This window comes from Aethalodelphis obliquidens, unplaced genomic scaffold (genome assembly GCF_003676395.1).
Source record: "Aethalodelphis obliquidens isolate GAN/ISIS:26980383/991018 unplaced genomic scaffold, ASM367639v1 scaffold24, whole genome shotgun sequence".
NCBI classification, from domain to species: Eukaryota; Metazoa; Chordata; class Mammalia; order Artiodactyla; family Delphinidae; genus Aethalodelphis; species Aethalodelphis obliquidens.
Window position 1 is genome coordinate 16,998,157 of NW_020837968.1, and position 13,480 is coordinate 17,011,636.

At 53.0% G+C, this 13,480-nt stretch overlaps 1 protein-coding gene across 1 annotated transcript in view; it reads right to left on the reverse strand.

Annotated features, from left to right (window-relative positions):
* CAPN8 (calpain 8) overlaps positions 1-13,480 on the reverse strand; it is a 55,261-nt gene that overhangs the window by 27,511 nt on the left and 14,270 nt on the right. Inside the window, exons 7-11 of the mRNA XM_027122473.1 lie at positions 10,963-11,037; positions 9,876-10,036; positions 6,757-6,932; positions 3,120-3,131; positions 339-556 (exon numbers count right to left, since the gene is read on the reverse strand). Coding sequence (XP_026978274.1) covers positions 339-556; positions 3,120-3,131; positions 6,757-6,932; positions 9,876-10,036; positions 10,963-11,037 — 642 coding nt within the window. The remainder of the gene's footprint in view (positions 1-338; positions 557-3,119; positions 3,132-6,756; positions 6,933-9,875; positions 10,037-10,962; positions 11,038-13,480) is intronic.

Sequence of the window (13,480 nt, forward strand, 5' to 3'; positions counted from 1 at the left end):
GGTGTGTGTGTGTGTGGTGTGTGTAAGGGAAGAGGCGGTGCTCTCATCTAGATCCTCCTCTATGAGGTGCCCATCCCCGCTGCAAGGAAAACGCTCTAACCAGGCTGTTACTGGTGCCCTTTCTCTCTAGCCTTGACCTTTTTTAAGGAAAACGCCCCCATGTCCCACAGACCAACGTGTAGGGGCAGTAGTGGGACACCTAGTGAAGGACCCTTGAGATCTATGGTGTTCTACAAATTTCTTCTGGGAGCCGGGGGTAGGTCCCGCACAGTGACAGGGCCTGCACCTGCGCGGAGCCAGGTCCCTCTGTCACCCCCGCCACCCCGGAGGGAAAGGACATGCCCAGGGCCTTGGTCTTCTTCTCCGAGAACACCCTCAGGCAGACGTCGCCGTCCTTGAAGGGCCCGAAGGTGGACGGCAACACCACGTACTCCCCGGGGGGCAGCTGCACACATGCCGAGACCTCGCGCAGGTTGACGTAGGTGCTGGAGCGGGCGGAAGGCTTGCGGCCCAGGAAGGAGACCCGGCCCAGGTGCTCATCCCTGTGGCTCTCCAGCTGTGCAAAGCAACAGTCAGGGTCAATGTCTTGTGAAATCCTGGAAGATGAAGGCCCCAGAGTTGGGTTTTATCGCACTAATTTAGGGATAGTTGATTTTTAACCCTGGGCTGAGAATCAGGAAGCCTTGGATTCTGTCGTGAGCTCACCGTGTGTCCATCATCAAATGTGTTCAGAGCACCTCTGGGTGCCCGGCCCAGGTTGAGGCACTGACCTTGGCCAGATCCCTTTCCCTCTTCCTGCATAAATGAAGGATTGGACAGCAAGTGTGCTCAGTGTGTGTGCTCAGCTTCTCTCTGGATATCTGTCCTCATGAATCATCCCTCATTGAATCCAACAGACTCTCACTCTGCAGCTGTACCTGGGGGTGTGGCACTGAGCTCCCCAATACAGGCCTGTGGCTTAAATCCTGGTTCCCAAGCAACAGCAGCCAGGAGGGCCTGCTCACCTTGGCCTGGCTTGGAAAATTGCTCTGCGAGGTAACCAGGGTGATCAGATTTGGGGGAGGGGGGCGGGGCAGGGAGGCAGACAGAGGGGCTGGCCACCCCGAGGGAGGCCTGGCCCTCCTGGGAGGGGGAAGATGCTCCCCAAGACCCATCTGTCTGTTGGAGGGAGAGGGAGGTTGTGGTCATAGGCCACGGGCTAATTAGTGGCTACAGAGTGCTTTGAAAACGCTGTTGCCGGTGTTATTGCTGCTGCGATGAAGCCTCCCCATTGCACTGTATCTTCAGGACCAGGCTTCATCAAGATGCCTGTGACAGCTCAGGTGCTGGTGAGCTGCAAGGGCTGCGACTTCTGTGTGACCCAGAGCTGGACTGCCCACCCCAGGGTAGACAGTGCCTATTCATGGTCACGCGACCCTCTTTGGCACAGCGGGACCCCCCAGCCTGCCCCTGCTGACCTGGGCACAGAGCAGCCACAGCCTTGGGATCCCCCCCCACCCACCAGAAGTTTTCTACCCTGGGCAGAATGCTGGGGCATGGCCAGCAAGGCCTTGGCCGAGTGCAAGTGTTAAGGGGCTAAATGTCATTCTTGCCCTCCCTGATGACTGCGAGGGGAGGAAACGGGAAACCAGCAGGGGAGAAGCAGAAGTGTGGGGTGGGAGGTGGGAAGGGAACGGGGCAAACTGAGTTCTAGCAGGAATCCAGGGGCGGGACAGATTGCAGACGCCTCACCTGGGAGGCCAGAGTGAGAGGTGGAGAGTACGGAGGCAGGAGCTGGGGCCCCTCTGTCCTACTGGGGACTCCACACAGGCATGTGCCACCAGGGCCCTGGCCCTTGCGCCTCCCTGTGGCCTGGCCCAGCCACGAGTGTGTGGGCCCAGGGTCAGCGTGAGCACCCCTGGGGGGCTTGTTGAAAGTGCAGGTCCTCGGGCCCCAAGCCAGACCTGCGGAATCAGAGACTCTGGGGCTGGGGCCCAGCAGCCTGTGCTTTCACAAGTCCCCCAGGCCTTGGAACCGCTGACCAAAGAGCCACTGGCACCTGCAGAGCACAGGCTCCACAGCGACGCACGGAGAGCCCGGGAGATGCTCCTGGAGGCCGCACTGTGTGTGCAGAGGACCTCGCTCTCATAGATGGGCCGCTTCTGATGGGGGCCACCACCCGTCAGACTTAGTGCACGTTTGAATTTAATGACTTTTGAGTAGTGAAGAGGGGCATGCCCTAAATCATCCATTCACTCTTGTCTGTTGCCTCCATAACCAATAATATGCATCTGGGAGCCATCAGGCAGGGTAGACCAGTGATTGGCAGCCTTGGAAGAAGGCATAGGCTGGAACCTGTGAACGTGGACCTCATTGGCACATGCTACCAGGTGGCCAAGGCTGAGGACCCCGGGGGAGCAGGGATTAGCACAGCAGGGCAAACGTACCCCTACATCATTCGAGTAATAGACTCCGGCTGGGGTAGCCCCAGACAGAACAAGTGGTTCCTAACCTTGGCCGCACGTTGGAATCACCCCAGAGATTCTGCCATAATTGGTCTGGGCATGGAGACGTCTAAGAGCTCCCAGGTGTCCCTAGTGTGCAGCCGAGGAGAGGCTCGCTGGGCTGGGCCGAGCTGGGGCCTGACTGTGTACCAGCTGCATGGATGAGGCCGTCTCACAGCACCCCACCAGCCCCTGCCCACGAGGCCACCGGGATAGCTGGGCGAGGCCTGGGACCGTAGCAGGAAACCCCAGATGTAAGTACGACCCTGATGACATGCCTCTCTAACTCAGCTGTAAATCACTGAGGAGATGCAGGAAAAGCTGGGAGCCAAAAAGATCAAGGTGGTGCTTCCTTCTCTGGGCCTTTATTTGAGCCTAAGCGAGCTACAGTCATCTTGTTTGTATCAGACCACCAGGCACACAAGGGGCACAGGTCACCACTGTCCCCTTCCTGGCGGGTGGGACCCAAGTGTCTTTACCAGCTCTCTCAGGGTTAGCAGCTCACCGGATCCTGTGGGAGTCGGTTTGTGGGAGAACCGGCTTCCATCAGAGGAAGCACATGCCACTGGGTGCCCATCACGAAGGCAGCCCAGCTGTTCCTTACCGAGGAGGACATCTCCGTCAGTGTTCACATACCTCTTTGGGGACCTACAGGGCAGGAGACAAGAGCATGTCACCTGAGGGTGCCGTGGGCCTCCCTTTGTGCCTTTGTGTCCCTCCCCACATCTGGCCCCCAGACTGTGCAGTCCTGGGCCACTGGGAGGAATTCGGTGCTAAAATGAGAACCATTAGCATTTCTGAAACTGGAAAGTCATGGGTGAATTTTCAAGGCCATCTGTGGACTACTGAGCCCTAGAAAACCGAAAGGAGAAAAAAGTTCTCCTTTATTTTCATATTGTATAATCTACCAGGACCCCAAATGTTTGAGGAGGACTAACCTTGGGGGTTAAAGGAGAACTAACATCTTACAGACCTAGAGACCTGGCCTCCAGATCAAGGGCTTGGCCAGAAAGGGGTCTCACTCAACTAGAGACATAATTTAATCACCACTGGCTACAGGGATTGGTCCAGGAATAGGCACGTGACCCAGGCTGAGTCCATCACAGACTCCTCTAGGATTTTCAAATTGGAACCAAGGGAAGGGGCCCCCTTGTTTTATGTGGGTGATATTAGAGAGACTGTGCAGAAAGCCAGACCAGGAAGATGGCATTGACACCAGAGGGGAGATGTGAAGAGAAAGGGTCCTGAGAGCAGGCACGTCCCCAGTCCTAAGCATCCCTGTCCTTCCCTGGGTTTGGTGACATGAGCTGGTAAATTCCTTTTTCACTAGTCTAGGTAGAGTTAGGTCCAATTATTTGCAAATGGAAATGGTGATGCCCACAGGAGATCTCAGATGCAGAGTGGGAGTCCTCCCATGCCAGAGAAGGCTCTGAAGAGGGTTCAATCCCCCCTTGTCCTTTTCCCACCTTGGCCCCTCCCAAGCAGTCTCTCTTGACCAGAAGAGTAGCAAGGGCATTGTTTGTGGCTTAGGTCTGTGGGCAGCTGCCAACTCTGAGGGAAAAAAATTAGGGAAAATTTGGGTCAGCTGGCATCCTCACTCCGAAGCCCCTGTTTATAATTGGCAGCAGAGGTAGAAAAGTCTGCAGTCACTCCTCTAAGTTTGCATCTAAAGCTAAAATCCCACATGCAGAGGTCCCGGCTGTCTGGGAGAGCAGAGGTCCTCGGGGGATCTGCCTCCCAACAGCCTTCACCCCCTGGACAGGGACTCTCAACCACCTCGGCTGTCTTTGCATTCACCCCGCCCACCGCCGCAGGCGATATGCTCTGATTCCACTGCCAAGAGGCCCCAGGCAGGAACTGAGCCAGCCAGCCAGGCCTCAGGTGGCACAAGTCCCCAGCCGCAGCATCCAGACAGGAGCGCAGGCCAGCCTTGCCCACTGATGGATGGAAAGGGACAGTCACCTTTGAAATGCAAGATATCCTGAATGCAAATGACAGGCCTGCGTGGCAGGAGCCTGTTGTCACAGCAGGGCTTTTTAGCCTTTGGGGGTTTCCGGCTGTTCCTCAGTCACTGTCAGTTTTCCCACCTCAAACCAGACTCCAGTTTGCAGACGGTTAAAGCCAGAAGAAGCAGTTCCAGGGGTCAGAGAATGGTACCCGCTGCAATCCCTACATGGCCTCTCTCCAACGCCTGGTACTTTCTACAAGCCCAGGCACAGACACTCCCTACAGGGCTGTACACCTTCCTCACCCTGACGTTAAAGTGGCTGTGTTCACAGATGTCATGCTGTAATTTATATGCCTTTGGCTGTAAGAGGAAGGTCCACAGACCACATACATGGGGTTATTTTATAAGCAGCTGTAAACTAATGTCTGAAAAATTGACATGCCGTATATATTATTTACGAGAGCAAATGCCATGCCCACAAAGCTATTTCTGTGTGTTAGCTCACGTACCTTTGAAAGAATGCTTTGTTGATCCGGTTATAGAAGGTAGAGCTGGTGGATGAAGAGCTGGTGTCCACAGTCCCCATTCAGCCCACCCTTTGGCCATGCCCGTCTCCTGCCTGCTCTCCCAAACTGTCACTTCCTCTCCAGCTGTCAAGAAGCACATGATGTCCCCTATGGCTGGAATGTTCTCCCTCGTCCACCTTTGAAATCCAGCTCTTTTTTTTTTTTTTTCCCAATACACTGGCCTCTCACTGTTGTGGCCTCTCCCGTTGCGGAGCACAGGCTCCGGACGCACAGGCTCAGCGGCCATAGCTCACGGGCCCAGCTGCTCCGCGGCATGTGGGATCTTCCCGGACCGGGGCACGAACCCGCGTCCCCTGCATTGGCAGGCGGACTCTCAACCACTGCACCACCAGGGAAACCCTCCAGCTCATTTTTTGACACCCTGATCAAATTCTTCTCCTCCACGAAGCTATCCCTCTCTGAGGAGACCTCAGCTCACCGTGCTGGTCCCGTCATAGCAGATCTGCCCTGCCCTGTAGCTAGTGGAGTGTGTGTGTGGTTTCCCCCCTAGATTGTGAGCACCCTGAGGTCGATAACCTTCTGCTCTTCCTCTGGATCTCAGCTTTCAGCAGGGCACCTGGCACGCGGCAGATACGCACTAAAGAAGTGTTGAATTGATATGCATAGGGTAAGTGCTTTCTTGGTTTTTTATCCCTATAAGCAAAAAATCTGTTTTGGTCCTACTTACATTCTAGGTGGGGATGGAAGGGATACGCTGGAGTAGAATTGGAGATTATTTATTTGAAATACTTTTCTCCAGCCATCAAGCAGCAATTATTTTCCAACTCCCATTCCTCCAACACAAAATACACACACACACACACACACACACACACACACACACAAAACTCTAAAGCTCTAAGTTCCAAAATAAGTGAAAGAAAGGGACTGGAGGTCACGTGAGCTTGACAATTGCACTTTTCCTTACTGGTTTCTTATTACAGTACTTCTTTCCCATGCACTTATGTACACTGAGATGTTGGGCTTCCAGCCAGCTCTTGGTGTTTCTGAATAGAATTGTATTTTTCCCAAGAAATTCACTTTTAACAAAATTCTATAAAAACAACCACCACGAATCCCTCCGGAATTCGTTATAAAAAGTCTTTGCCTATGTAAAATAAGTGGATTCCCATTTGATCCTGGCTAGACTCGTCAAGACCCAGAGGTCTTGCTTTTACCTACTTGTTAGGCTGTGAAATCTGTAGAGGGGTGGTTACAGGGCAAACTGGGGTATTGAGACACGCACTGCAGCCTGAGCCCAGAGCCAGCTGTGACCTTCCATCCAGAGACACTAGAACTGAAAATGACCTGGGGCTCCTTTCACCCCAGCCCACGCCTTGTGTGTCCCAACAAGTGTGTCAAGGTTGCCCAGGGAGAAAGAGGATTTGTCTTTGGCTCCCTTCCCCCACTCTGTGATGTCCTCATACTCCTTGTGTCACCTTCTTGGCTCCTGTCCCCTGAGAAGCCTATACCTGGAGAGAGTCTAATAAGTGTAGTTACACTGAACCCTCAATGACAGACAAAGCTTAATGAATTACACGTCTCAGTGTTAACAGTAGAGATTTAAGCCAGAGGAATGAATCTCTAATTGTGGAATTCAGGCCTCAGTAAGGCCACTGGGGGAGCATTTTGGGGAGCAAGGAAAATGCTTGATTAAGGACATCCAAACAATAAGAAAGATTTGCTTCAATTGCTGGGCAAAATATTCTGACCAAAGACATCAGGCGTGCCGTGACGGCTGACCCCAGCTCCAGAGTACCTTGTAGACAGCATCGGCTATGCTGAGCATGCCCTGTCCCATCCTCTTCTGTCGCCTGCGATTCTTCTGCAGCGGCCCCAGCAGCACCGTGCAGCCGGGTTCACCAATGCTCTCCTCCTGGTGGTCGCCTACCTCGTCCAAACAGATTTTGAACTGGGGATTGGTCCAGTAAGTGGCTAGAAGTCACCCAGGAGATGGTGGTTCCCCCCAGGGGGCGTGAGGAGATCTGGGAAGAATAGAATGAAAGGGAGGAATTTTGATCATCTCAAGGAAACATAACTCTGGCCAAACTGTGCCGGGTAAGCAGGGCTTAGCAAGTTTGCTTTACAAGGTGGTCAGTATTTCCTCCTATCTCCCTACCCCACCCACATACCAGCACACACACCCCACAGCACATGGAAACTTTACACTTGTCCATTTGATCAACCAGGGCCCAGATATACTTGACGGGATATTCAAGGTCCCGTGGTCCCAGGGCTACACTGGGTCCCCCTGGGAAGGCAACTCCAAGTCTTCTGGGGAAATGATTAACATCTCCTTGTTCTCAGCCTGTGAAGAACTGACCTGTGAAGATGAACCCATCTCCTGGAGGAAGGAGGTCTCTGGGGGGAAAAGCAGGTCCCTGAAACAGATGAGGACAATTCTAGCAAAATCTAGCTACCAAGGAGGCCTCTCCTGACAGACTATAAGATGACCAACCACTCTTGCCCCCTGGGAAGCCTGTCTGACGGGGCCCCGCTTCAGATCACAGCCCAAAACAGCCATGATTGCTGATCCTCTGTCCATTGATCCAGGGGCCCCACTAGATGGCTCAGCGTGGCAGCCAGTGATGAGGGACACTCCCTCAAGAGTACGTCATTTAATAATGCCCAAGGAATAATAATTGGCAATTAAGAAGCACGCCTGCCGTACCACCTATGGATATTTTAAAACACTGCTTCATTTCAGATACGACCTTAAAAAAAAAAATCTCTCCAAATGGTGACTGTACAAGCCAAGGCACAGAGAGGGCAAATGGGTCATCCAGGGACACACAGCAATTCTATGACTGACTCAAGTGGCAGAGTATGATTGAGGAAGATAGGCTTGGCAGCCATCTCCATGCCAGGGCCTCAGTAATTTCAATAACGATGTGCCCTGGGGGAAGAAAGGGGTGGGGGATGGAGAGAGTGCTTAGATCTTCTAGGTAAGGGTCCAACATGATACAATAACAGGGCATTCACAGGTGACCAAGAGCCACTGGTTATTATATTTTCTTAACAATAAAATTACTTATTCAATTCCACCTTCCCAGAACTTCCAGATTTTTTTCTTTTATCTAAGGCACAAGTGTGTAGAATTTTTTTTTTTTTTTTTTTTTTGCGGTACGCGGGCCTCTCACTGTTGTGGCCTCTCCCATTGCGGAGCACAGGCTCCGGACGCGCAGGCTCAGCGGCCATGGCTCACGGACCCAGCCGCTCCGCGGCATGTGGGATCTTCCCGGACCAGGGCACGAAGCCGTGTCCCCTGCATCGGCAGGCGGGCTCTCAACCACTGCGCCACCAGGGATACCCCTACAAGTGTGTAGATTTTAAAACAAATATCTGTCGATTCCAGAGGAGCCAGAGACAATTCTGTAATCTTCTAAACTTACATCATTACCAAAGGGCAGGAACAGTCCATCTGTCCCGACAGCTAGCTGGCAGCACAGATGGGGTAGCGATTTCGTGCAGACAGATACCTTAGGCACCCCTACAATTCCGAGCTCCCAAAATGATCCATGCAAATTTCCTACACATTTTCTAAGAGCTTGCTAATGGTGAGCATATTTTAATTTCTCCCAAATGCAACATCACTGCAATCCCTACATTTTTTGTTTACTCCTTAACAGAGCTGGAAGAAGAAAATGGGTGATAAAGATAACACATCCCATTTGTATAACACTACACCATTTACAAAGCGTTTCCGAAGGTGGGTATTATCCCTCCACTTTGACGATTGGGAAATTGAAGCTCAGACCAGGGAGACGACCCTCCCAGGGCCCCAGAGCTGTTGCACCGGGCATCTGAGTGACAGTGGCAGGAAAGGACCACCCTCCTTCCATCTCTGCCGTCAGAAATGGGAGCTCAGGTTGGATGGGGATAATGAACAAGAGACCTGGTCAGGACCCAGGACTGCACCCACATGGGATTTTATTCTAACGCTGCTTCCACGCCCTGAGCACAGGCCTGCAATGAGCTCTGTCGTGAGAACAAGGCCCAATGCTTACAAGTCGAAGTCGGTTAACAATGTCAACGTCAGACCAGGACCGGGCCTGGGGAGGTGGGCAGTGGAGAGGGTGGGTTTTGCTTTCTTTCATTTCTCCTTAGAGATGTGGGGTTGTTTTTCGGAGTTTCTTCCTCTGGTGCTGCCTCAGCTGATTCAACCTAGGAGGAGCCTCTATGTGTAGATACTAGTGGTCTCCCGCGAACAGGGAAGCCTTCCCACCTTTAATAAGATGAGGGCCCGGGTTAGTGCAGAGGCAGCGGTTTGCGCCAGGCTATCCCCACCAGGGAGGGAGTTCTGATGACGACCAGGGGAGTGGACAGTGGCCATTAGCACACCCTGTGTGTGACCACCCCTGACCCAGGCTGTCTGACTCGGGTGCAAACAAAGCAGAATGGCCGCTTGGATAGATGCGGTCTGCTGATACAGTGATGCCCAACCTACGTCCCTCTAGCGCACCGTTAGCCTCTGTCCCAGGGCGCAGTGGGCCGGTTGCCAGCCAGCCGGGCCACATGGGGATGGAGGAAGCCTCAGAGAAAAACAAGAGGCCTTGGTGCAGGGTGACAAGAGCATGGTTAGTACGAAGAAGAACGGCCTTGGCGGGCAGGGGGCAGGTGGGTGAAGCAGAGATAGTCTGAACACACAGACGCTGAAGAATGATGTTACCTGAGATCAGGCCCCGGGTGAATGGCTGCAGAGCCGCCACCCACCACTGCTGCCCTGGCCTCCAAGCCCCAGAAAGAAGCTGGGCCACTAAGGGGTGCCAGGAGCCAGAGAACAGAGTGCAAAGGCACTGTCCCAAGATTAACATATAAGGATGCCCAGCCCTGGGAGGACAAGCCAGAAGAAGGTGAGCACGGCAGCTCCCGCCTCACCTGCGGAGTGCTGGCAGCCGCCGGCAGTGGAGCCCCGTATCCAGTACCCATTGAATAGAATCAGGTTCCACTTGTGCACCTCCTCGCTGCTCAGGGAGTCCAGGGACAGGTTGCAGATCTCTAGCCGAGAGAACTGCCTCAAGAAATCCGAAAAAGACATCCTGGGGGCAGAGGGACAGTTGGGCTCTCAGTCGAGAGAGCTGGGCTGGAAAAGTGATGGAACGCGTGCCCCCTGGGCACAGGACGGACCAAAGGCCGTGGGCTAGCTCGAGTCTTTTCTGCAGCCCACTGTACAAATATGCAGGGGTCATTGACCACATTCCTCACTACTGTTAGCATCTCCATTTTTCTTAGAGAACCCCCACTCATATCTAACCAACCCCGCAAAGAGACGAAACCATCAACTGGAGAGACCCTGGCAGGTAAATTGAACCAAACCACCATCTCCAAGTTCCCTCCTGTTTACATCTAAGTCGGAGCCTAGAGATGGCCCCTAAACCACGTCATATTCTTAGAGGTGTCCCTATTATCTTCCTTAGCCCATGAGTGATGGAAGTTATCTTTTTTTTTTTTTTTGCGGTACACGGGCCTCTCACAGTCGCGGCCTCTCCCATTGCGGAGCACAGGCTCCGGACATGCAGGCTCAGCGGCCATGGCTCACGGACCCAGCCACTCCGTGGCATGTGGGATCTTCCCGGACCGGGGCACGAACCCGTGTCCCCTGCATCGGCAGGCGGACCCTCAACCACTGCGCCACCAGGGAAGCCCAAGTTATCTTATTTTGCTGCTATGCTAAATCTTGGACTTAAAGAGATAGGAACAGTGCTCCTATTTCACTGGAAAGTTATGGAAACGGAGGAAGACAAGCTGATAGCTAATCCGTGTTGAAGCCCAGATATCTTGGTTTCAATGCTTCAGACGTACTGGTACGGAGGTAGAACTACTCTGGGGTAAAAGCGGGAGGAGAAACAAGCCCTCCTGGCTGGGAACCATGTGGAATTCCTGGAACACCTAGAGACAGCTGCCCACCTGTGAACCAGGAATGGACCCACAACTAGGGGACAGCACTCCCGCAGGTGACTCTCACCAGAACTCTCCATCCTCAGCTTTCTTGTCCAGCTTTTCTTTCTGCCTGGGATCTATGTAATTCCACTCTAGTGCACTGGGAAAGAAAGAATAACATTTAAAGTTTTTTTAAAAGGAAGCAGAGGTGATCATTCCTGAAGGGTTTGCTGCAGTGCAAGCTATTTACTGCAGCCCAACTTCCCCCTGAGAAATGGGGAACACCGAAATGATAGCCAGGGGTGGGAGGGGGGTGTAGCCTGGGGAAGGGACGGGGCTCCACGGGCCCTAACAGGGTGACCCCAGGCATGCAGCGGGAACACTGCGCCATGGCTTTGCTCTAAGTTCACTCTCCAGGCAAGTTTTACATTCATGTCTGATTCAGCTCCCCAGGCCCTGATCACAGGCCTGGGCAAGTCCAAGGCAGGAGCTGCGAGAATGGCCGCCACAGGCCACTCCACTGCTTCTCAATTGGTGAGATGTCCTTCTGGCTTATCTATCAGTCTGAAGTGAAGATACTGTGAGAGGGTCTGAGCATCTCTGGACACATGAACATGGTCCCCTTCCTGAGCCTGCAAAATGACCATCAGGCCCAGTTTTGTGACAATTTCCATGAAGTAATGTCACCCTGTGAGGCCTCCTACTGGCGGCCTTTCCATAGCAATACCCACATAATTTGTTGAAATGCCATTTCCAGCTACCTGACCTTTAAGGGGTTAGGTTTTCCTGAAATATGTATGCAACGCTAAATAACTGAGCAGTATCCAGATCCATCTTTAAAAAATCCCCTCCCTGATTGCTTTCAGCAAAACGTGGAGACCTCCCCGTCGCTGCATAAAAGCTGGGGCATACCCAAGCCCAGCCTCTTCCTCCAGGGGGGCTCTCAGGACCCCTAGGCATCAGAGATGGGAGCACCCAGGGCCTATTTAGTTCATGGAAATAGTCATTGGATTAGACCAAACCTCAGGGGCTTCCCTGGGCTTCCCTGGTGGTGCAGTGGTTGAGAATCCACCTGCCAATGCAGGGCACACGGGTTCGATCCCTGGTCCGGGAAGATCCCACATGCTGCAGAGCAACTAAGCCCATGCACCACAACTACTGAACCTGTGCTCTAGAGCCCGCGAGCCACAACTACTGAGCCCACGTGCCACAACTACTGAAGCCCGCGCGCCTAGAGCCCGTGCTCCACAACGAGAGAAGCCACCGCAATGAGAAGCCCGCGCACTGCAATGAAGAGTAGCCCCCGCTCGCCACAACTAGAGAAAGCCCATGCGCGGCACCGAAGACCCAACACAGCCAAAAATAAATAAATAAAATAAATAAATGCATTTTTTTAAAAAAGAGCCAAACCTCAGAATGTGCTTGTTATAAACAAAGATTAGGGGACTAGCTGGAGAATATGAGATCTGACCTAAATCTCCCAGTTAGTTTTTTGAAACTTAAAAAAAAAAAAATTCTAATTTAAAGACATTGGGCTGAGACTAGGGAATGTTACCTCAGAGATGCAGCACCCTCCTCCCCCAGCAGCCATGGATAAATACCCCTGGCTGCGTCTCCACATGTAGCCTGCGGGGCTTGCCTGTCATCACCTCACACCCTTGGACCTGTCCCAGCCTGTTAGGGACTGAGCATCTTTGGGGAAAGGAGATAAAGTCGTATAAGCCCCGTAAGCAGCTTGGGAAGCAGCTGCTGCTTAAAATGGCTGAAACTGGGGTTTCAGTTTCATTCAGCCATGACATCCTTTTGGGGCAGTTGGCAGAACTAAGGTTTTGGGTTTTGCTCCATCATAGGCAGGAGAATGAAAAATCTTTAATATAAGAGGTGATCCGTGGCCCTGGGGATGTGTTTCTTCATGATACAAACCTCAAGGGAAGTACCAGCTACGAGCACTAATGATGTGTGATTAGTTCATAAATGTAATAAAGTTCCCTTCCAAAGCCCTGGTGGCATCATGCAGTGTGGACAGCACATATGAGGTATATACGAGGCTTAAGGATGTGCTGGGGGGGCGAGTTGTTATTATGACCATTCCCACTTCTGGTGGCTCTTCATCAGTGACACTGGCCAATTCTCCATCCTTCCCCAGTGCCAACCTGCCTCCCCCGTGCCAGCGGTGCTAACTAGGATGGAAACTGGGCCATGCTCTCTCCATCCTCCGGTACCACGGTGGCATCGATTCCAGGGCACAGCTGTCCCAGGACACCACAGGAGGCCTCTGTGTCCAGGCACCACCTCTGACTGGCTGCCACTCTCCACTGTGAGAGGTCTGGGCCCCTCCGTTCATTAATGGCTTTGTTGGGAGAGATCAACACCCGCCCGTACTGAGCTCTGGGGGAGCGGGCGCCACTCCCACTCATCCTCACTGCCTCTGGTGGCCAGTGGCTCCTAGGATCCAGTTCCTATTTCTAGGCACGTTTCTTCTTGATGCTGAGGGGTTTGGCCTTTGTCCAAGTGCCCAGGCTTTGTGGAGTGGAAAGAATCCGACGGAGAGTGATGGGTCTAACCTTTGGATGACCGCGGTGGTAGGTAGAAAACAAGCCAAC